The sequence below is a fragment of the Bos taurus genome, chromosome 12 (assembly GCF_002263795.3).
Source record: "Bos taurus isolate L1 Dominette 01449 registration number 42190680 breed Hereford chromosome 12, ARS-UCD2.0, whole genome shotgun sequence".
Taxonomy (NCBI): Eukaryota; Metazoa; Chordata; class Mammalia; order Artiodactyla; family Bovidae; genus Bos; species Bos taurus.
The window spans coordinates 48,536,181-48,558,213 of record NC_037339.1 but is presented as its reverse complement, the minus strand read 5'-3'; the positions used below and the strand labels follow the sequence as shown (position 1 = coordinate 48,558,213).

General features: G+C 39.4%; 1 protein-coding gene across 1 annotated transcript in view; it reads left to right on the top strand.

Annotated features, from left to right (window-relative positions):
* Positions 1 to 22,033, top strand: part of KLF12 (KLF transcription factor 12) — a gene marked incomplete at its 5' end in the record, with an annotated part of 276,473 nt that overhangs the window by 244,624 nt on the left and 9,816 nt on the right. Inside the window, 1 exon segment of the mRNA NM_001191270.2 lies at positions 10,766 to 10,923. Coding sequence (NP_001178199.2) covers positions 10,766 to 10,923 — 158 coding nt within the window.

The following is a 22,033-nucleotide window of genomic DNA, read 5'->3' as shown; positions in this document are numbered from 1 at the left end:
CTTAACGTAAGACCAGAAACTATAAAACTCCTAGAGGAGAACATAGGCAAAACACTCTGACATACATCACAGCAGGATCCTCTATGACCCACCTCCCAGAATATTGGAAATAAAAGCAAAAATAAACAAATGGGACCTAATTAAACTTAAAAGCTTCTGCACATCAAAGGAAACTATTAGCAAGGTGAAAAGACAGCCTTCACAATGGGAGAAAATAATAGCAAATGAAGCAACTGACAAACAACTAATCTCAAAAATATACAAGCAACTCCTACAGCTCAACTCCAGAAAAATAAACAACCCAATCAAAAAATGGGCCAAAGATCTAAATAGACATTTCTCCAAAGAAGACATACAGATGGCTAACAAACACATGAAAAGATGCTCAATATCACTCATTATCAGAGAAATGCAAATCAAAACCACTATGAGATATCATTTCACACCAGTCAGAATGGCTGCGATCCAAAAGTCTACAAATAATAAATGCTGGAGAGGGTGTGGAGAAAAGGGAACCCTCTTACACTGTTGGTGGGAATGCAAACTAGTACAGCCACTATGGAGAACAGTGTGGAGATTCCTTAAAAAACTGGAAATACATCTGCCTTATGATCCAGCAATCCCACTGCTGGGCATACACACTGAGGAAACCAGAAGGGAAAGAGGCACGTGTACCCCAATGTTCATCGCAGCACTGTTTATAATAGCCAGGACATGGAAGCAACCTAGATGTCCATCAGCAGATGAATGGATAAGAAAGCAGTGGTACATATACACAATGGAGTATTACTCAGCCATTAAAAAGAATACATTTGAATCAGTTCTAATGAGGTGGATGAAACTGGAGCCTATTATACAGAGTGAAGTAAGCCAGAAGGAAAAACATCAATACAGTATACTAACGCATATATATGGAATTTAGAAATATGGTAATGATAACCCTGTATACGAGACAGCAAAAGAGACACTGATGTATAGAACAGGCTTATGGACTCTGTGGGAGAGGGAGAGGGTGGGAAGATTTGGGAGAATGGCATTGAAACATGTGAAATGTCGTGTATGAAACGAGATGCCAGTCCAGGTTCAATGCATGATGCTGGATGCTTGGGGCTGGTTGCCATTTCCTTCTCCAATGCATGAAAGCGAAAAGTGAAAGTGAAGTCACTCAGTCGTGTCCGACTCCTAGCGACCCGATGGACTGCAGCCCACCAGGCTCCTCTGTCCATGGGATTTTCCAGGCAAGAGTACTGGAGTGGGGTGCCATGCCATTCAGAGGATCTTCCCGACCCAGGGATTGAACCTAGGTCTCCCACATTGCAGGCAGATTCTTCACTGTCTGAGCTACTAGGGGAGCATAATAAATTATAATAAGCTATAATTCATATGTAAATTTTCAGATCACAGCCTATGCTTTTTTCTAGGAGTCGCAACAAAAAATAGGATTCTTGTTTTCTTTTTTTCCTTAAAGATAATAATGAGAGCTTATTGATCACAAAACTTTAATTTAGAAGTCTGCATATAAAAATGAAGATTCAAATTTCACATTGTTTCCTCTTTTAAGATCAGCATGTTCTGTTTTTGTTTTCTTTTGCTTGTTTATCATTAATACTTGACCTAGTTCAGAAATAACTTTATGGGACAAACACTTAAGAATTACTTTGTATCATTAGAATGTGGAATAAACACAGGAGGCCCTAGGCTAATGTGGCTGAGTTTCCTGGCAGCCATAACAAAAACGTAAATAGGGTGGGGATTTTTAGTTCTAACTATCTGATGAAAAAAAAATTTGTGTATATGTATATATTCCAGTTTTGCCAAGCAGGCTTTCCTTCATACCAAATAAAGATTATAACATAGCTCTTTCTCTCTTTCTCCAGTTTTATTGAAGAGTGAGAGAAGCCTAGCTTGAAGAGTCAGGAAATAGACTAGTACCAGCTCTACTACGGTTTAGCTGTGTGGGTTTGGCATAGGTTAGTTTAATTAACTTTTTGAGCCCTGGTTTGCTCATCTTCTAATGTCTTTCAGGTATAAATTTGGGTCACATTACTATACCTTCTAACTTTTATAACATCAGTTTGGCAGAGTACTCAAAGATTAAGTTGAGTTTCAAGAAGGAAAATAAAAACAAGTAAAATATTTCCTCCATTAGATGGGAAGATTTTTGGTATTCTCCAAAATTCAAATACATACACATTTTATGGTCGGACAAATGCCTATTTGTGGCACCAGATAGCCAAAAAAAATTCAAGTGAGATATTACTAATGAGTTCTACTTAGCCGTGTTATTTATGTATCCCTGTATGACTAATTAAAAACTGTTTCAATAATTTATGTAAGCATAAATACCAGATATTAACTGGTATAATTTTGGTGCTCTTTAATAAAACAAATCTCTAGTGGAACATAGACCTTGCTAATGATGAGCATAAAATAGATGGAGGCTGTGTTGATGGTTACTTAAAAAGTTTATTTATGATTGCATTACAATAACTCATAAGAACTGCATATTTCAAACATTTTATATATGTCTTAATATTTAAAACACCAAGTCTTATTATATATTGTCCTCACCTAGTGCACATCCGTACAACTTCTTTATGATCGGATCTGTCGTATAAGAAGATCCTTCTGATATGGAAAAGTTAGCGTGTTTATATCAAACATCAGTGTTCACCCTTGAGAATGTCCTCATGGGATGGACTGTGTTCCCCCAGCTCTTTCCTCTCTTTCTTTCTCCTCAGCCTTCCCAGCACCTGCTGATATACCAGCTTCTAGAGAGGCATGCATATAACCACATCTTCATTCTTGAGTTTAAAGTTTATCTTTAATAAAATAAAGAGAACAGTCCTAGAGGGTCTCAAATCCAGATGGGCTCAAAGACCACACCTGTAAGACAAATGCATGCTGCTGCTGCTGCTAAGTCACTTTAGTCGTGTCCAACTCTGTGCGACCCCATAGACGGCAGCCCACCAGGCTCCCCCATCCCTGGGATTCTCCAGGCAAGAACACTGGAGTGGGTTGCCATTTCTTTTTCCACTGCATGAAAGTGAAAAGTGAAAGTGAAGTCGCTCTTTCGTGCCCGACTCTTAGCAACCCCATGGACTGCAGCCTTCCACGCTCCTCCGTCCATGGGATTTTCCAGGCAAATGCATAGCGCTGTCTTTATAAGGCAACAGTGGTAAGGCCTGTGCCAACCTCGGGAAGACAGCACCCGCCTTAAAGGCATTCTGATTGTTTAATCCTGTTCAGACATAGAAAGTTTTTTTTAAGGCTTAAATGATCCATTGAGCTACAACTCCTAGCGTGAAACATAATTTAAACCCCAACGTTTCTTGAAGAAATTTTGTGGAAATGTTCTTCTGAATATTTTGACAAGTTTTATGTCTTCTGTTCCATGTCCAGTATAATTCAGAAATCTATACTTGTTTCAGGGCTCTTGTTCCATCCTACATTATGAATTGATTTTATGGGAAAAAATCTTTACAATGAATACAGTGTTGCCCCCAAAGAAACTATTTTGAATAGATAACTGTATATCTGAGATGGGTCTCTTTTTTTTTTAACAAAAAATCCTCTTTCAGCCTGTAATCTGAATTCATCATACAAGTTTAACTATATAACAAATCACAGCAGATGCCATTAATAATTTATTTTTTCTATTTATCCATGTATCTATTTTATCTTTTGCTTAAACAGCTTATGATCTTACTTACTTGCTAAAATATGATGAATCAAAACAACAGCAGAGTCTGTAACAGTTTTGAGTATTTTAATGGTCCTAGATAGTGATTATAATTACTGAGTAGCAGCTGTTATTTTTAAGGAAAATCATGATATACTATAAATCTATCTACAGACTCACCTACAAAAAGTTCATTGGTAAACCAGTGAACCAGTCTTTTAATTAGTAGGGTATTTCATTTATTAGAATAATTCAAAATAAATTCTGCACATATTCTGTTTGTATGAAAAAATGTCAGCTTTTGAACATCTTTTATCTAAGTATTACTCTTGATTTATACATTTCGTGAAAATGGATTTATTTTTATTGAATTCAAATTTGAATGTAAAGTGGTGTAATGTTTTTGTCACAGCTTCTGGAAAGATTGGCAACTTCTAATCTTACAGTTTCAGTGTGCTCAAAATTAGTTTTCTGTAGGAAGCTGTGGGCAGGAATGAAAAGTGAAAATGTTAGTCACTCGGTTGCTTCTGACTCTTCGCAACCCCCTGGACTGTAGCCCAGCAGACTCCTCTGTATATGGAATTCTCCAGGCAAGAATACCAGAGTGGGTTGCCGTTTCCTTGTCCAGGAGATGTTTCTGACCCAAGGATGGAACCAGATTTTTCTGCATTGCAGACAGATTCTTTACCACCTGAACTACCAGGGAAATCCATGGGCAGGAACAAAAATGGTGAATCAGTGGATTTGTGCTATCTTAGAATGACGCTTCTGGGGACTGGATAATGAATGTATCTAAATAACCCCCTTTCTCTAATTAATATCCCATTGAAGACCTTGACATGGTTTGATAGAAGCTAGAGAGTCTGTGATAGTATGGAAGAGAAATAGGAAGATTCCTGCTTCTGAGAGCCATCTGCTGGCTAAGAAAAAGCCTGCAAAAACCTACATGTGTCTGGCTTGTCCACATGAATAGAATCTCAAGTACTAAGATTTATGTAACTCCTGGTTAACTGAAATTCTCATCAACTCTATTTTTTGGCTTGTGGCCTCTATATTTCATTCCCAATGTGGTGTTTGATTTACTAACGAGGAAGTGGTTCTCACTTCCGTCTATTCTGCAGCAGCAGCTGATTCAGAATTCCCGTAGGTGATATTTACATTCTACTGAAAATCATTTTAAAACAAGCTTTGGAAAACAGTACAAAATATACTTTTAAAACTGAATGTGCCCTCTTCCCTTAAGGTAACTCTGTTGTGCAACTAATTCGAAACACTTTCTGGTACCATTGTAAATAAACAAAGATGGCAGGAAAGGAACAAGTTCTCTGGTCTTGATGGTTGAGGAAGACTTAATCGCATATCACTGCCAAACTCAATCTTCAAAAACATTTCCCTGGAAAGATACATATTTTACAAAGTTAAGAAAGTATTTTTAAGGTAGATTAATAGTAAGTAATTACACTGTGTATCTCCACTGGCAGTATTTATAAAATAGTTTAAAATTCTCAGGAGTAAAGTGTATGCTTTATCATAGCAGACTACATTTAAGAATGCTTTTATGTACTGTTGTTTCTATAATAGGATTAGACGGGAAATTTAAATGATTCAGGTTATTTTGTTGCTTTTTTATCTTTTATGGGGCTTCCCAGGTGGTACTAGTGGTAAAGAACGTGCCAGCCAGTGCTAGAGACCTAAGAGATGCAGCTTCAATCTCTGGGTCAGGAAGATTTTCCTGGAGGAAGGAATGGCACCATTCCAGTATCCTTGCCTGGAGAATCCCATGGACAGAGGAGCCTGGCGGTCTCCAGTCCCTGGCTTCGCACAGAGTCAGACGTGACTAAAGTGACTTAGCATGCATTCATGCTTGCATCTTTTATTAGATGTGGTTTATATTCCTAAATACCCAAGTGAGTAGAGCATAATAACTCAGGTGGATTCTGATGTCCTTGGGTTCAGATCCTGGTGTGGTCACCCACTCAGTTTTGGCCTTGATCTTAACCTCCCTTTGCCTCGGTTTCCTCATCTGTAAACTAAGGGTACTAATAATATTGACCTCCAAGAGCTACTTTGAAGCTTAAAGCATTTAGAGCAGTGCCTGGCCCATGGCAGGCATTCTGGCAGTGTCGGCTCTCATTGTTATCCTCAATCCTCCTCCTTGATGTTCTGTTGAGATGATGTGTGTGAATTTGCTGAAGGACCTTCCATCCCTCTGTTTTCTGCTCGTTTTAAAATTTCCAATACAATATAGTAAAGTTAAAAAAGAAAAAAAAAAAGAAAAAGCAACAAATGGGAAAAAAAAAAGAAAGAAAATAAAATTTAGGATGTGTGTGTCCTCTTCCCAGTCTTAAAAGATTGTCCTGGCTTTTTCCTTTTAACTCCTGTAGAAACTCCAATTTCAGTGAAGGGCGTCTCACTGCTCTCGGGTCACACGTGACAAATGGCCTTTATTACCTGCTGATTACAGTTAACCTTCATTCCTTTCATGGCAGCTGTGTGGTGCCTTCTATTTAAATAGAGCTGTTCTTGGATGTGACTTTTCGAGCCTCTCTGGGTTTCGTTCTAATTTAACTTACCATTCCAAGTGGGACTATTGTGTCACTGAAGGTGTGATTCACTCATTTGTTCTCTCTCCATCTAATTATTACGACGCAGTGCCTGTGAGGCCCTCTCGGGTGTTCATTCACTTCTCTAAATGGTCTAACCTTCTGGGGAAGGGAGTGGGCCTTTAGTTATTCTTTATGAACTGTGTGGATGTGTTTAGTGCAATGTCTGGGAACACACTAGCGACTGTGTTCAGTGGCTGAATGGTCCCGACCGTTTTCATCATACCAAGCTTATTACTAAGGATTATTGGAAGAATCCTCTGCTGGCATAGGCAGTAGTTTTTTGCACATTTCCATTCTTCAGAACAAGGCCAACTTTTGAAGCACACAAGTCAGTGTGAGTGCATGTGGGGATACCTTAAAAGCTGTGGAAACAAAGGGCGCATGGCTCAGAAAGCATAGAAAGGGCAGAATATTTTAATTTCACTGAAAATTTTAATTGTAAGCCGTGCTTTAGAATGCCGTTCTCTTCAAGTTAGAGCAAAGAACCAAGACACTCATGGGAACATATGATTTTAATGGTTACCCAGAATCCCTGGTATTCAGTCACCACTTTGTATATTACAGCATTTAAAATATGAAACAAAAAAAATAGATATGCAACAAGCAACAAAGTTTTACTGTATAGCACAGGGAACTATAGTCAATATTTTGTAATAACCTATAATGGAAAATAATCTGAAAAACAATATATGTATAATTGAATCACCTTGCCATGCACCTGAAGCATTTAAATCAACTGTACCTCAATAAAATATATGTATTATGAAAAAAATAAAATTTGAAACAGGGAAATGAAAGTAAGAGGAATTCAGTAAGCACTATCAGAAGACTTGAAGTCCAAGGATCCTGGTGAGGATTAATTAACCAATTAAAGGTTAATTAATTGGTTGATTATATTGAATTAAGAATACCTGACTTAATACATTAATCCATTCATCCATCCAACTATTCAGTCATTCTATTTAGCAAACATTTCTTGAATGCCCACAATGTTCTTGGCTCCAGAGACCCAAAAGTACTTGGTACCAGCATCTTAACTATCAGATTTCCTGCCGTGGACTTGGCGTGGCCAAACACCCAGTCCAGTTATCTCCCAGCTGCCATGTCTCCCAACCCCAGGGTCGTGCTGTGGGCCCAGTACAGCAGCAGTCCTCCGTGGAGTTGGGTTTTTCTCTCCTCTTCCTGTGTTCTTGAAGCTCGTCTGCATTTCTGATTCTTTTTTTTTACTTCAGCCCCATTTACCTGCCTTTCTACAAAGAGATCAAATAAGTAGTTCTTGTTTGAAAGGTACAGGCTAGCATAAGGTTGTGTGACATCTGAGGGTATCTCTGCCATTTAAAAAGGGGAACCAGGGGAAGTCTTACCCATTGAATGCCATTTTAAGGTTAGCTTGGTTGGGTCCATTTATTCAATGCACATACCTCTTATTTTTATCATCATCATGCAGATATCTTTAGATAGTTGTTCTTTATAATGTCCTAAAACATTTCACTTTAAAATGAGGAAAACCGCGGTATGAAGTTTGTAGAGCATTAAGGCCATCCACCGAACATGTGTTCAATTTTGATGTAAATTCAGAAATCTGAGTGAAGTGGTTTCCCGCCATTCTGTAGCCCTGCTTTTCTTCCCTGCCCGCCATATAGTCCAGTGACTGACTGAATAGCAGCATTACCTTCCTGGTCCCTTATAGACTTGCTTAGTAGTTACTGAGTATTGATTTTAGGTTTATTTTTTTACTTTTCTCTGCATATATGAACACATAGCAGAATAAATAGCTAAAATCAACAGGCCAAGCAATATGTGTGTGTGTGATTATACTTAGTTACATTTAGACTTCTGTATAGATGCATAGATGCATAGAAAGCATTGTACAAAACAAAATGTTCTTACTATAGGCTTTATGTTATAACTTGAGGGACATAAATACTATGTCATATTCTCGATTTGAAAGGTGTAAAACATACCACAACACGAAAGTTTCTATTTGTGAGGCCCCCAGTGACAAGATCCATATTTGTTTTTATGACTAAATAGTCAAGAAGTGAATTACTGTTGCCTTATTATCACATATAGAGTCAATTTGTTCACAAGAATCACACACTATGCCAGAACATACCTTGTTGGGAGTGACTAAAGCCCTTCTCTCATGGGAAAGACCAGTCACACTGTTTTGACTCTCTTCACAACCAAGCTCCAGTCCCTGAGTCAATGATGTGGAAAACCACCAAGCCTCATTGAGTGGTAAGAAGGCTGAAAAAGTGGCTTAGCCATCCTGTATGTTCTTTCCTTCAACTTCATAGAAATCTTGCACAAAACTGTTTAAGATACAGGCAGATAAATGTCATTTATATTTGATCTTAGCTAACAATATAAAGCATTGGCTACTGAATCTGTTACTTGTACAAGTGAAAAGATGCTTTGAAAACTTGGGTGGCTCAGTCAGTAAAGAGTCCGCCTGCAATGCAGGAGACCCGAGTTCAATCCCTGGGTCGGGAAGATCCCCTGGCAAAGGGAAGGGCAACCCACTCCACTGTTCTTGCCAGGGAAATCCCATGGACAGAGGAGCCTGGTGGGCTACAGTCCAAAATGTTGCAAGAATTGGACATGACTTAGCAACTAAGCCACCACCACCATATGGAAGGAGACATTTTAAAGTTTACTGGAGCAATGTTGCAGTAAAATATTAGAAATAAATCTATATGTCCATCACTTAGGAAATGGATTTTTAAACTCTGGAATGAATGTTCATTGGACTACTCCCATATTTCATCTGAGTCAAGTATTAACCAGTTATAGCCCATGGATCAAATACTGTCCACTATTTGTTTTGTAAATAAAGTTTTATTAGAACATAGACACACTCATTTGTTTTATTTATACTCATTTATCTATAGCTGCTTTCATGCTACAGTTGCAGGGTTGATTTGTCACAACATAGACTGTATGACTCTCGGTCAAAATACTCACTATCTAGCTTTTTATAGAAACAGTTTACCAACTCCTGATCTAGGTAGATTAAAACACCATCTGTTATAAAATACACCGCTGAGAAAGATAAAATAAATCAATTAAACCATGACCAGCCATCAAATGTCAGAGGCATCCTGAGTTAGAGACATTGAAATATGAAAAGATTCATCTTAGGATCCATGCACTATGGCATATAGCACTTCAAATGAACAAACCACTGTGTCTGTATCAGTATAAACAGAGCTCAGATCCTCAGTGTCGAGTGAGCAAAAGTCAAGTGTGGAACAATTTGCAGAATGATGTGAACAGCCTTTTATCTATATGTCTCTTTAAAAACACGGTATAATGAGTTTCCATGAATGCAGATACCAGTAAGCATAATTTAAAAGAATTGAAAGGATTTGTAGAAAACTGATGATAGAGATTTTGCCTGGGAGGACAAGGGATCAGGACAATGATGGAAGAAAAAGGGGGAAAGTTATCTTTATCTGTAGTGTTCAGTTTTTTTGAGGACTGATTTATTCATAAAAAGTAATTTTAAAAAACTTTGAAACCGGGAAAAGTTGAAAGAAAATAATGTCAAAGTATTAATAGTGGTAAATCTTTTATAGTAGGAGTATGAGTGATTGCTTTTTTATTGTATTTCACTGTAACTTTAAAGAACTTCATGAATAACTTAAAAAAATGAGTCATATTCTTCATTTCTATCTCAATCAAAAGAGATTAATGTTGGAAGAAGTACATGTTAATCTGTTACCTGACATTACAAACTGATCCTGTTTTTCTACTGTGGCATTAAGATTAAACAATGTACAAGTCAGGGCCAAATTTCATAGTTAAAACTTTTTTTCATAATGTGGTACAGCTAATCTTTAAATACAATGCACTTGATTCTTCACCGTGAAAAACTACCAACGGGAAGAGTTAAATGTCAGGTGCATTTTGCAGAACGAAAATAGCTTGTCATGAGTCATGTTATTGATGTACTGATGTCATTTCTTTCAGCCCAACCTCACTTGTTTTGAAACGTACATTGTGATTTTACATGATTTTATGTGTTGTCACATGCAATTCAGACCCTCATGTTACTTATTAAATGCATTCATTTTGTCATTTGTCTGTAGCAGGTCTCCCTAAAATATTCTCTGTAAGTGTCTTTGCAAGTTCAGAACTTTAGGCAATAATTCTACCACCACCGGATAATTTCTTTTGATGATGGAGATCTACTCATTCACCACTGCTTTCGTGTACTTTTTTGCTTTTTTCATTCTGTTGTTATTTTAAGCATGTCTTCCTCTCCCGAGGAGTGTTTCATCAAAAATAGGTCAAGCTGCCTGCCTTCGAGATTAAGCAATGAAACGTGTCCCAGAAAGTGACAGCAGTAACGTGGACCTGGGACCTCGAGTCTGTATGAAGCTGCAGGCTGCGAGCCTCAGGGCTCACGGCACTGGAACCAAACAGGGTGCTGTGTTTGCTCACCATTTAAATCTACTTTCTCTTTTTCCAGTTCAATCTCACCATTTAGTATTGAGAGCACAAGACGCCAGAGAAGGTCTGAATCCCCAGACTCGAGAAAACGGCGTATCCACAGATGCGATTTCGAGGGCTGCAACAAAGTGTATACAAAAAGTTCTCACCTGAAGGCTCATCGAAGGACACATACAGGTAACAGCTCTGCAGGGCTTCTCACCTGAGGGTCACTGAGAGTCCAGACAGGGCCGGCTGCTTGACTTCAGACCCCTGGGTGTGCTGGAGTGTTCTGTGCTCACCCATCATGTCTGAGCAGGGTGCATTCCCTCTCTTAGTCAAAAAAGGCTTAAGTCTTAGTGAAATTTAGAAACAAGTATTTCTTCTGTGTCTTAAGGACTTATGTTAGTGTGAACCCAGTGGTCTAGACTTTTTCATAGTCAGAGTTGCCACTTAATGCTTGTCTAGGTTTTAAAATGTCCACGTAACATACAAAACAAACTGAATAAAATCATTTTCTTCTCTTAAAGTTAGCATTTTCACCACCACTTAGATCATGTTTTTCTCCCCTTGATCTCATCCCCCAAATAACCAAACGGATAAACAGCAACAACAACATGAGATAAGATTGACATATACATAACACTGCCAGGAGTTGAAAACTTTATTTCTCCATGATTCCATTTGATTCTCACTGGTATTTTTTTGTATATGGAGAGGATTTTTAATATTCATAGTTTGCAAAGAAGGAAATTGAGATCACAAGTGACTCGCTGACTTTGTCACCATCCATTCACCCAACACATCTACGCTCCCACCGATTCACCCTCCCAAGAAAGAAGCTGGTGGTTCTTCACTTAGCTCTCTGTTCACCCCATCCATCCTCTACCATGTATGTCTCTCACTTGGCATCCCCTGCCTGCCTTGCTTTCTGGATCCCTTTGGGTACCACTGATAGGAGGCTCTGGGAAGAGACCAAAGACCAAATTCCTCCCCAATTACGGAACCTTTTCAAGGAAAAGTGACTGGTGACTGGAACATGTGAACCTCAGAGAAGAGGGAGATTCATTCATAGGCATTCCTGGTAGCAACATACCAGAGATCAAGACAGCCCAGTCCAGTAACTACCCTGGACAGGAATCTGGCTCCAGCACCCACCTCTGGGAGCTTCATGTGTAACAGATCCCATGGGGCCATGTAAATAGTGCTCCCATCTCAGATACATTAAGGTAACCACACTGTGTGAACTGTTTCCCAGCTGAGGTAGCAAATTTATTTAAATTGGCATTCTTTGCCATATATTGAGTCATGTTAGTATAGCAGATTGTTTGAAGCTTTCTTTACAGAGACTTTCATGATTTTGATCATTGAGGTGGGGCATCTTTGTGTGTGTGATGATGTTATAGCACAAGATGCTGCTTGAATTCAGAAAAGCTTTATAGAGTCTGCAGTTTAGTCTTGCTCATCTACCACGTTAATACGTTTGCTATTTCTAAGGTAATTCAGCGCAGTGTGCAAACTGCCCCTTCCCATCTTTCTTCCCTGTTCCCAGCCCTTCTTCCTTTTCTTCTTAATTCCAGCTCTTTCCCTCTTCACTGATCCTGAGCTCTCCCAGGAGAAGTTTTCATCTATTTCTTAGACGCTCATTTTGTTGTTGTTTTGTTTTCTTGGCCACACTACACGGTATGTGAGATACTTAGTTCCCTGACCAGGTATCAAACCCGTGGCTCCTGCAGTGAAAGCACAGTCTCAACCCCTGAACCACCAGGGAAGTTATCAGGCACTATTTTTTAATCAATTTTCTTTCTTGTTTTTGGATCTGAAAAATTAAGCCATTTAATATTTAAGTTAGTTTTTTATTGGAGTACAGTTGATTTACAAAGTGTTAGTTTCAGGTGGACAGCAAAGTGATTCACTTATACATACACACATATCTATTTTTTCCAGATTCTTTTCCCTTATAGGTTATTATAAAATATTGAGTAGAATTCCCTTGCTACACAGTAGGTTCTTGTTGGTTATCTGTTTTATATATGGTAGTGTGTATTCAATTTTCTTATGAAGGCCAAGAATGAGTATAGACATAAAAGTTGAATAAGCATATTTCATCCTATCAGTAGATAATGAACACAAATCATAGGAGTAAGTATGATCAGGTTGTATTACTGACATTTTATGGGAGCATTTCAGTTATAAGAGAAAAAAAAAAGGATGACCTTTCATCAGTGAATCCTCATGTATTTTGAGTTATTCCTATTTTCCTTGAACTTTCTGAGATAACTATTAGCTCCATTTTCACCAGACATCCTCTATTTCAATTATCCAAGTGGTGAACAGTGAAAGAGAAGAAAGGGTTTAATGAGATGCTATGAAAGGATTTTAATGTGATAGCATTGTAGGATTGAATCTTGAAGGTTTTAATATATATTGTAAAAGTGGGGGAAATGTGACGTATGCATTGTAATTCAAAGCAATATAAACCTCTAATGCTGAAGCAGAATTAATCAGCGTGGCTTATTAATAAGATGAAATCATTGACTCCTAGGGTCCAAATGGACCTTTGATGTCATGGAGTTTAGTTCATTTCCACATTAGAGGAATCCCTTGGGTGTCATCTCTCACGGAGAACCAGTCCCTACTATGCAGTTTTCTGCACACTTAACAGACCTTTTCTTTCATTTGATCCACACAACACCTGGTCTCATTGTCTCCTTGGTAACGAGAGTGGCTCCCGGTCGAGTATTATTTCCTACCTCTCCTTAAATTCATCGAGTAACAGAAAGCTTTTGCTTCTGCAAGACAAGTTGGATGATGTTTCCGAGGGCAGAGTCCTTGTCTCTGACAGCCCTGAACTGTCTGCTATGCTTTGTTTGGCTACTTTATAGCTCCAGCCGTCACACTAATTTTCACTTCTGGGCGCTGGTGCTCCTCTCAACACTGCCATGAACCACTGGCATCTTCATTTCTCCAAATCAGACACCCTCAATTCTCTCAGCCACTTTTTTCTAAGTATACTCTGACATATCATTGTGTTTTCTAAAGTTTTCACCCCCCTAGTTGATGTAAGAGCTCTTGTTAATGGACATCTCTTAATAGATGCGAAGATAGAGTTAAGGCTTTCAGTTGTCTTTCTCTGTTAGGTCATCTATGTCAAAAACTGCTGAAATCCTGATCTTTCCCTCCCTTGTAACAATAACATTTCTTTTAAACCAAAGCATGCGGTGGTGTATTTGTCGTTGAACCTGTCAAATGATGGCTGCCTTGAGAGGGGCGGGTTTTCCCTCACTGAGGTGTTTGCCCCAGGCTGGATAATCTCTTGTGGGAGATACAGGACAATTATTGCTGTGGGAGCTGCACATACCCTTTCAAACCTTAGAAAAACTTATACTGTATATACTACATCCATTTGATTGATGCGAGCTCATTATTCTAATAAATCGAAAAGACTTTAGAACCCCTTCCTGCCCACCTTGCTTTTAGTATTTTAGGTTTCTTCTTCAGCTTCTCCATTTTTATCAAGTACTGAATGGAACAGGTTCAGGAAAAAGGACTCAGATGTGGTCCTGGAGACTTCCATCCAAGTGGGTCTCAATTCATAAACTTACAGCTAAGAATCCACCTACTTGTCCTACCTCCGATCCATGTTTCTTGATCTCAAAGCTCCACCCAAAAGTCCTTGGGAAATTTCTGCCCCAAACCCAGATATGACATATTCATCCATCCACTTAGCAGAGAAATACTTATACTGGGCAAGACAGAAGCTCCTAAACCACCAGTCAAATAACAGTACTTTTAAAAAGAAAGAATGAAACTTGGTTGCTTTGCTGCCACCAGTTCAAAGTGAGCCCATACTGGTTTCTGATTTATAATTACGTGCAAGATTTCATAACTTTGTGCTCAAAATGAAATGAACACTAGTTCTGTAGGGATTCAGGTTGGCTTGCTTTGCTTTTAGCAAATATCCTCTTAGCCTTACCTTTGCTTCAGGCATATTGAGTAAGGTATTTGTGTGTGACCAGTAATAATGAATGTGAAGTATGGGATTATAACAGATGACTTATGAGAACTACACACGCAATGGGAGGTGAGCAAGGGGCAACAAGACACTACCTTTGAGAAAGTCACGTTAATTCTGCCTGTAACTTGATCTTTTGTGCTTTCTTAGTAAATGATCAGTCATCTGTTTAGGACATAGATATAAAGTAAATTAAACATATCTATAGGAGTGTGAAAGAGGTTCATTTTCTACATACTCATAAAGAATTTAGAATAAAGCAAGAAATGCTGGAGTACCTTCTTAAACTGAAAAATAACTTAGTCTAATGAATGTGCATTTTAGATAATAGCATAGAAGTTTGGCCAAATATTTTAAATGCCTACTAACATTTCCCTGTGGCAAATTGTTTAAGGCATATTCAGTAGAAGGAAAAAATATATTTTGACCATCACATTTACCCTACCGTCAGCAAGTATAATAATTATTCCTATTCACTAGTCTGAATTGTATGTCTCCTCTGCATGAAGCCATGTACAGTGTATTTAAATGAATCGCACTGTGTTGAAATTAAAGGTCGTTTAAATCTGTATGATACGTAACTATTATGTACAATGAATTTCTCTGATTTTAAGAATTTTACTGCTTATCAAATGATCTAAATATGAATTTTAGGAGATAATGGTTTTACAAATTTGATATTACATATATATATAACTGTCTTTATTTTCCAAAAATGTGTGCCATCGTGTTTTCTGTAAATAAAATGCAGTACAAGGAAGTAACACTCAGGCACCACTGATTCGTACAGCCACTAGATGGCGCACAGCAACCAGATGTTGGGTCTGGCTTAAGAGGGTCCAGAAATCAGCTGGAACCCTCTAGTGGTACATTTGAAAGGATATGATTGTCCCTGTTCTGCTAAATACTATTATTTAATGATGAACAAGGAAATGGCAAGATAAAGATTTAAAACTAGGGTTTTTTTTTAAAATAAGTATTAATCATTTCAACATGTAAGAATATTTAGTTTCAAATGAATCATAATTTGAAATTTTCAACTTGGTATCCTGTTCTCTAATAAATTTTTGAGGCTTGTTTAGCCAGTCTTGCCTCATAGTTATTTGAATTCATATGAACACTCTACACCTAAATGTTAAAAAGTAGTGAACACAAGGCAGTCACATTTCTTATCTATCTGACTGTAGCAAAAGTAATTTGTATCTAAATTTTACACATCAAGGAAGGTAACTCATATGAATACTTTAAAAATACTAACCAATTTTTACTTAAAAGTCCCTCATTATTTATTTCATTATGTCCTTCCTTACCTTTACAAATGAAGGAAATGTTGTATTATTTAGCTCTTCCCTTGAGGAATAAAGCCTTTGTAAGTAATATCATGTGCTGTAATTTCATGTCATGGGGTTGCAAAGAGTCAGACACGACTAAGCGACTTGCACTTACTTTCACTTTCACTTTTTTTCAATGACCGGTGCATTGGCTCCCCAGATGGCGCCAGTAGTAAAGAACCCACCTGCTAATGCAGGAGACATAAGAGACACAGGTTCAGTCCCTGGGTCTGGAAGATCCCCTGGAGGAGGGCATGGCAACCCACTCCAGTATGCTTGCCTGGAGAATCCCCATGGACAGAGGAGCCTGGTGGGCTACAGTCCATAGGGTTGCAAAGAGTGGGACACTTAGCAACTTAGCACAGCACAATGCCTGTGCATGTAGTATACTGCAGATGGATGGTGCATGTAGATAGTGAAGGACAGGGAAGCCTGGTGTGTTGCAGTCAGTGGGGTCGCCAAGAGTCAAATACGACTTAGCGACTGAACAACAGCAACAAAAATAGCTGCACACACATGCATACACTGTGATCTGAAATGCTCGTAGATTCCTTGCTTTTTCACTTTTTATCTGCCTCGCCCCTTCTCATTGCTATTCCTCTGTTTCTTGCTTCCAATTCGGCATCTCATTTTACTGGATGAGATTTTGAAATGACTTGATAAAATCCTACACAGAAAATCACGAGCCGTGTGCCAGCAGTGCATCTTGCTGGCCTTTGTTCACTAGTCTTGGGGTTGCTAGGTCTTACCTTCAGGCGGTGGGGTGCTGCTTCTATGCTCACATCCATCTTCATTATTTAAATAACTCATTCCATGTAAAGCTCCACTTCAGACCCTCTGTCTAGATTCATTGTTAGATAAAGCATAAGGCTTAATGATGCCAAGATAATGAATCACTTAAGGACAGACTGACATTTTTCAAGAAAAAAATCCTCTGCGAATAAGTTGTTTGCACATCTTAGCCAAAGAGCTTGCAAGTATGCACCGTATTGGTAACTGCAAAGAAATAGGAAACTATCATAGAAATAGCACTAAATTTGAAGTCAATAAACAGAAGTTTATCTCTGGCCCCTAACTGGTTGGTGAGCTTAGACAAGCTACTTAACTCAGTGAATCGCAGGTTTTCTATTTTTTTAACTGTGAACATAAATATAGCAAGTTGTGGCCTAATTACCCTGTGTGTGCATGGTAAGTCACTTCAGTCGTGTCTGACTCTTTGTGACCCCGTGGACTGTAGCCTATCAGGCTTCTCTGTCTGTAGTCTTTCCCAGGCAAGAATACTGGAGTGGGTTGCTATGCCCTCCTCCAGGGGATCTTCCTGACCCAGGAATTGAACCTGCATCTGTTTCGTTTTCTGCAGTGGCAGGTGGGTTCTTTACCACCAGTGCCACTGCATGCCCAGTCAGTGCAGTGAAGGTGAAAGTCACAAAGTCATGTCTGACTCTTTGTGACCCCATGGACTGTGGCCTTCCAGGCTCTTCTGTCCGTGGAATTCTCCAGGCCAGAATACTGGAGTAGGTAGCCGTTCCCTTCTCCAGGGGCTCTTTCCAACCCAGGGACCGAACCCAAGTCTTTCATGTTGCAGGCAGCTTCTTTACCATCTGAGCCACCAGGGAAGCCCCGGTAAATGCAGGGACTAACACATTATAGGGACCCAGTCATTATTTGTTGAATTGAAATTATGTGTCTTATACTGATACGGATATATGTTATTAATGTGAGCAATAGGTTCAAGGCAAAAAATGTTTGGATAATTTAGTGTATTCTTATCGCAATCAACTGTTTGCTCCAGACTCTACTAATTTAAAATGTATATAATGCAGAAAAAATGGGGGTAAAACTAACAAACGAACCAGTCTCCGAACATGCTCGACTGTACAGAGCTCACTGCACATTCTAGCCCTCTTCCTGAAATGGCCTGCCTGGGTGCCTCCATTTTTTTCTTCTCGAGTTGGTAAACCTCTGTTTATTTTTGGAAACTGCCTCAGTGTCTCCTTGTCTGTTAAACTCTCTGACCACCCTCCTTCGCTCGGCACTTCACTCATAGAATTCCATCGTCTCTAATCCTGGAGCACTTGGATGTGTCCCTGTCACAGCAGCGCAGTGGGCAGAGAGGGGCCATGTGGGAAAAAGTGGAGCAGTCGAGAGAGCAGGGCGTGGCATCTGCTTGGACATGAGGGCAGGGTTCAGGGAGACTTTGAGGACATCTGGGGTGCATGGTTAGCAGGAAGGAATGCTGAAAGCAGACACGGAGACCAGTGGTGAGAGAGAGCCAATATCTCCTAAGGACCTGCTGGGTCAGGCTCAGAGCTCTGCTATTTCTTTCCATAATTTAATCGCATCTGTAAGGCCTTGGAAAGGTCAGAGCAGCAGTCCCAAACCTTTGGGACACTGGGGACCGGTTTTGTGGAAGACAATTTTTCCACGGACAGGGGAAGGGGGGGTTGGTTTCGGGATGATTCAAGCCCATTGCATTTATTATGCACTTTATTTCTGTTGATATTACATCAGCTTCACTTCAGATCATCAGGCACAAGATCCTAGAAGTTGGGGAATCCTGGGTTAAGGTGCTCTTTGCTGTCATGGAGTAGACAAGGAGGTGAGCTGAAAGGCAGACTTTGGTTTCTCTAAAACCTGTTATTCTAGTTTTATAGAACCAGTTTTTTCTAGTTCGTTGTGTTTTCATTATACCTGTCTGCAACAGGTTTGCTAATAACCTACCAGTCTCCCAGCGGGGCCACACTCCATGCAGGTCTAGCCAGTGGCCCCTACCTGTTTAGAGTTGGTCATTAAGGTACTTGGAAGTATTAAGATAGCTGCTGCTGCTGCTACTGCTAAGTCGCTTCAGTTGTGTCTGACTCTGTGCGACCCCATAGAGGGTAGCCTACCAGGCTCCCCGGTCCCTGGGATTCTCCAGGCAAGAACAATGGAGTGGGTTGCCATTTCCTTCTCCAATGCATGAAAGCGAAAAGTGAAAGTGAAGTCACTCAGTCGTGTCCGACTCCTAGCGACCCGATGGACTGCAGCCCACCAGGCTCCTCCGTCAGTGGGATTTTCCAGGCAAGAGTACTGGAGTGGGGTGCCATTGCCTTCTCCGATTAAGGGGATGTTAAATGGCCAGTTTTTAAAATTTCTATTTATTTATTTACGGCCACACTGTGTCTGCGTTGCTAACATGTGCTTCTCTAGTTGCAGTCCTCAGGCTTCTCATCATGGTAGCTTCTCTTGTTGCGGAGCATGGGCTCTAGAGCACCCCGGCTCCATAGTTGTGGGGCGCGGGCTTAGTTGCCCCACAGCGTGCAGAATCCTCCTGTATCAGGGATCGAACCTATGTCCTTTGCATTGGCACATGGATTCTTAACTACTGTACCACTGGGGAAGTCCTGAAATGGTCTATTTTTAAAGTTTTTCATCATTAATGTGAACTGGTCTTGTTTTTTTGCCAAGCTTCACAGCTTGCAGGATCTTAGTTCCCTGACAAAGGATTGAAACCCAAGCCCCCTACAGTGGAAGCATGTTCTAACCGCTGGACTACCAGGGAATTTCCAGTCTGTCTTTAGCATCAACTAAAATTTCTGAAGTTGTTAGAAAGCCTATGAGAAGACAAGGACCAACAGCATTAATAATTAAATGAAAAGAGCAATTCTTGAGTGATTGCTCTGCACATAGCTCTCTGAATAGTAATGGGTACCCCTTAAAGATGAAGACAGCAAGGGGTTTGAAATCTTGTAATGGAGCCATATCTGCAGAGATCTGGATCAGTAACATAAATATTATAAAAATATTTGCTTGTTTTCACGTATGAAGGAGTTATTTTAATCTGTTCTAGAGAGTTACTACTTATAAACACATTGAAAATAGAATCTGTTACTGCTTCCACTTTTTCCCCATCTGTTTGCCATGAGGTGATGGGATCGGATACCATGATCTTGCTGTTTAGTCACTCAGTGGTGTCCAACTCCTGCAACCCCATGGACTGTAGCCCGCCAGGCTCCTCGGTCCATAGGATTTCCCAGGCAACAATGCTGGAGTGGGTTGCCATTTTCTCTTCCCAGGGTATCTTCCCAACCCAGGGATCGAAACCATGTCTCCTGCATTGCAAGCAGATTCTTTACCACTGAGCCACCTTGCCATGATTTTAGTTTTTTAATGTTGAGTTTTAAACCAGCTTTTTCACTCTCCTCGTCCACCCTCATCAAGAGGCTCTTCAGTTCCTCTTCACTTTCTGAAGTTAGAGTGGTGTCAGGGAACACTTGATGGGAAAGCCCTGAGCGAGCTTATGCAGGTTGCTGTAGCAGCACTGAAGGAGTCTTTGGTCCCAACTGCAAGGCTGCGACAACCATCACCTACCCATTGGAACCTGCAGGAAAGGGCCAGCTCTAAAAAGGAAGCTGAAAAATCAGATCAGTAACAAAAGGTTTTGAAAGTATTTACTTACTTTTATTTATGAAGGAGTTATTTTAATCTGTTCGAAAGCTACTACCTAGAAACACAGTGAACCTAAGATTTACAGTTGTCTGAATATAAGTATGAATGCTGTTCACATTTGATTCAATTTTGATTTTAAACTGTTACCTTATTTAAAAACTAAAGTCATCTCTTTCATATATTTAGAAAAGTAAAGACTTCTAAGACAGTCTATCAATTATTACCTCAGTTGAATAAACTGCTTGCTAAGTGAGTTGATTTTTTGTTTTTGTTAGCACACAGATCATCAGTGACAATGAAAAGTTAAAAATACTGTGGGATCTTATCACCATGCTCCTCATTTTCCTTCCTCTGCTTTTGGGTTTATTTTGTCCATTCAGCTATCAAAACTGTGTTATACGGAGTAGGGTAATAATATCCCCAGTCCTTGTTCTTTCTCATGTCCTGCTGAGTAACTAGATTATGCCTCCTGGCTTAATTTTGCTGAATGATAAAATTAACTACTACTAATAGAACATGTGTGGCTTTAGTGGAACTATTAAGGAACTGTATTTTTGTAGAAAATATAGTTACCATTAAAGAGTTTATTAAAATATTATTTATGTATAAGGCTTACGATAAATTCAATAAAAGCCCTTCATCACTAAGAATAAAAAGAATTATAAAGTAAATACATTGCTTAAAGATTAAAATAATTGATGCTCATTTGAAAAAAAAATAGATTCAATCACAGATCATGTTACTAATTTTAACACCACATACCATGTTACTAAATTTTAAAAATGAGATATTTATTTGTAGACTCAACCTTTAAATGACACTTACTGCAAATAAAGTCTGTTATTTTCCCTTTCAAAAACATATAGTCTAGGGACTTCCCTGGTGGTCCAGTGACTAGGAATCCACCTTGCAATACAGTGGACACAGATTCAGTCCCTGGTCAGGGAACTAAGATCTCACAGGCTGAGGGGCAATCAAGCCTGCTTGCTACAAACTACAGAGCCTGTGCATTACAACTCAGATCTGTCACAGCCACATAAATAAGTAAATATTTAAAAAGCAAACAAAATATATATTCTACTTAATTGGAATGGGAAAGGGTTGTAGAAGGGGTAGAGTGCAATCAGTAAGCTCTTTGTTTCACAAAGTGGATTGCTCTTCTATTGACTCTTGTATGTTAAACTTCAAGAGAACAGGAGGCATTTGAGTTCAAGCTGTTTCATTCATTTGATCAACAAGCATCTGTTTGCACAGAGCAGAATAGTATAGAAAAGGCACCCTCAGCACTGCACTACTGAGCATGATGGACAAGTGGGAAAGCTGTTGTTACTATGGGATGGGGTGTGAGGAGGGTTTAATTACAGGCGTGCCCAGGGTGCCAAGGAGTGGAGTGATCACACTGTTTCGGAAAGTTTTCCTTACAATACAGACAATAAACTGGAGGGAGCAAGACACAAGACAGGGAAACAGCCGGTAGAAGTTAGTACTCATGAAAAGTTGTGCATGCATGTTCAGTCATGTCTAACTCTTTGCA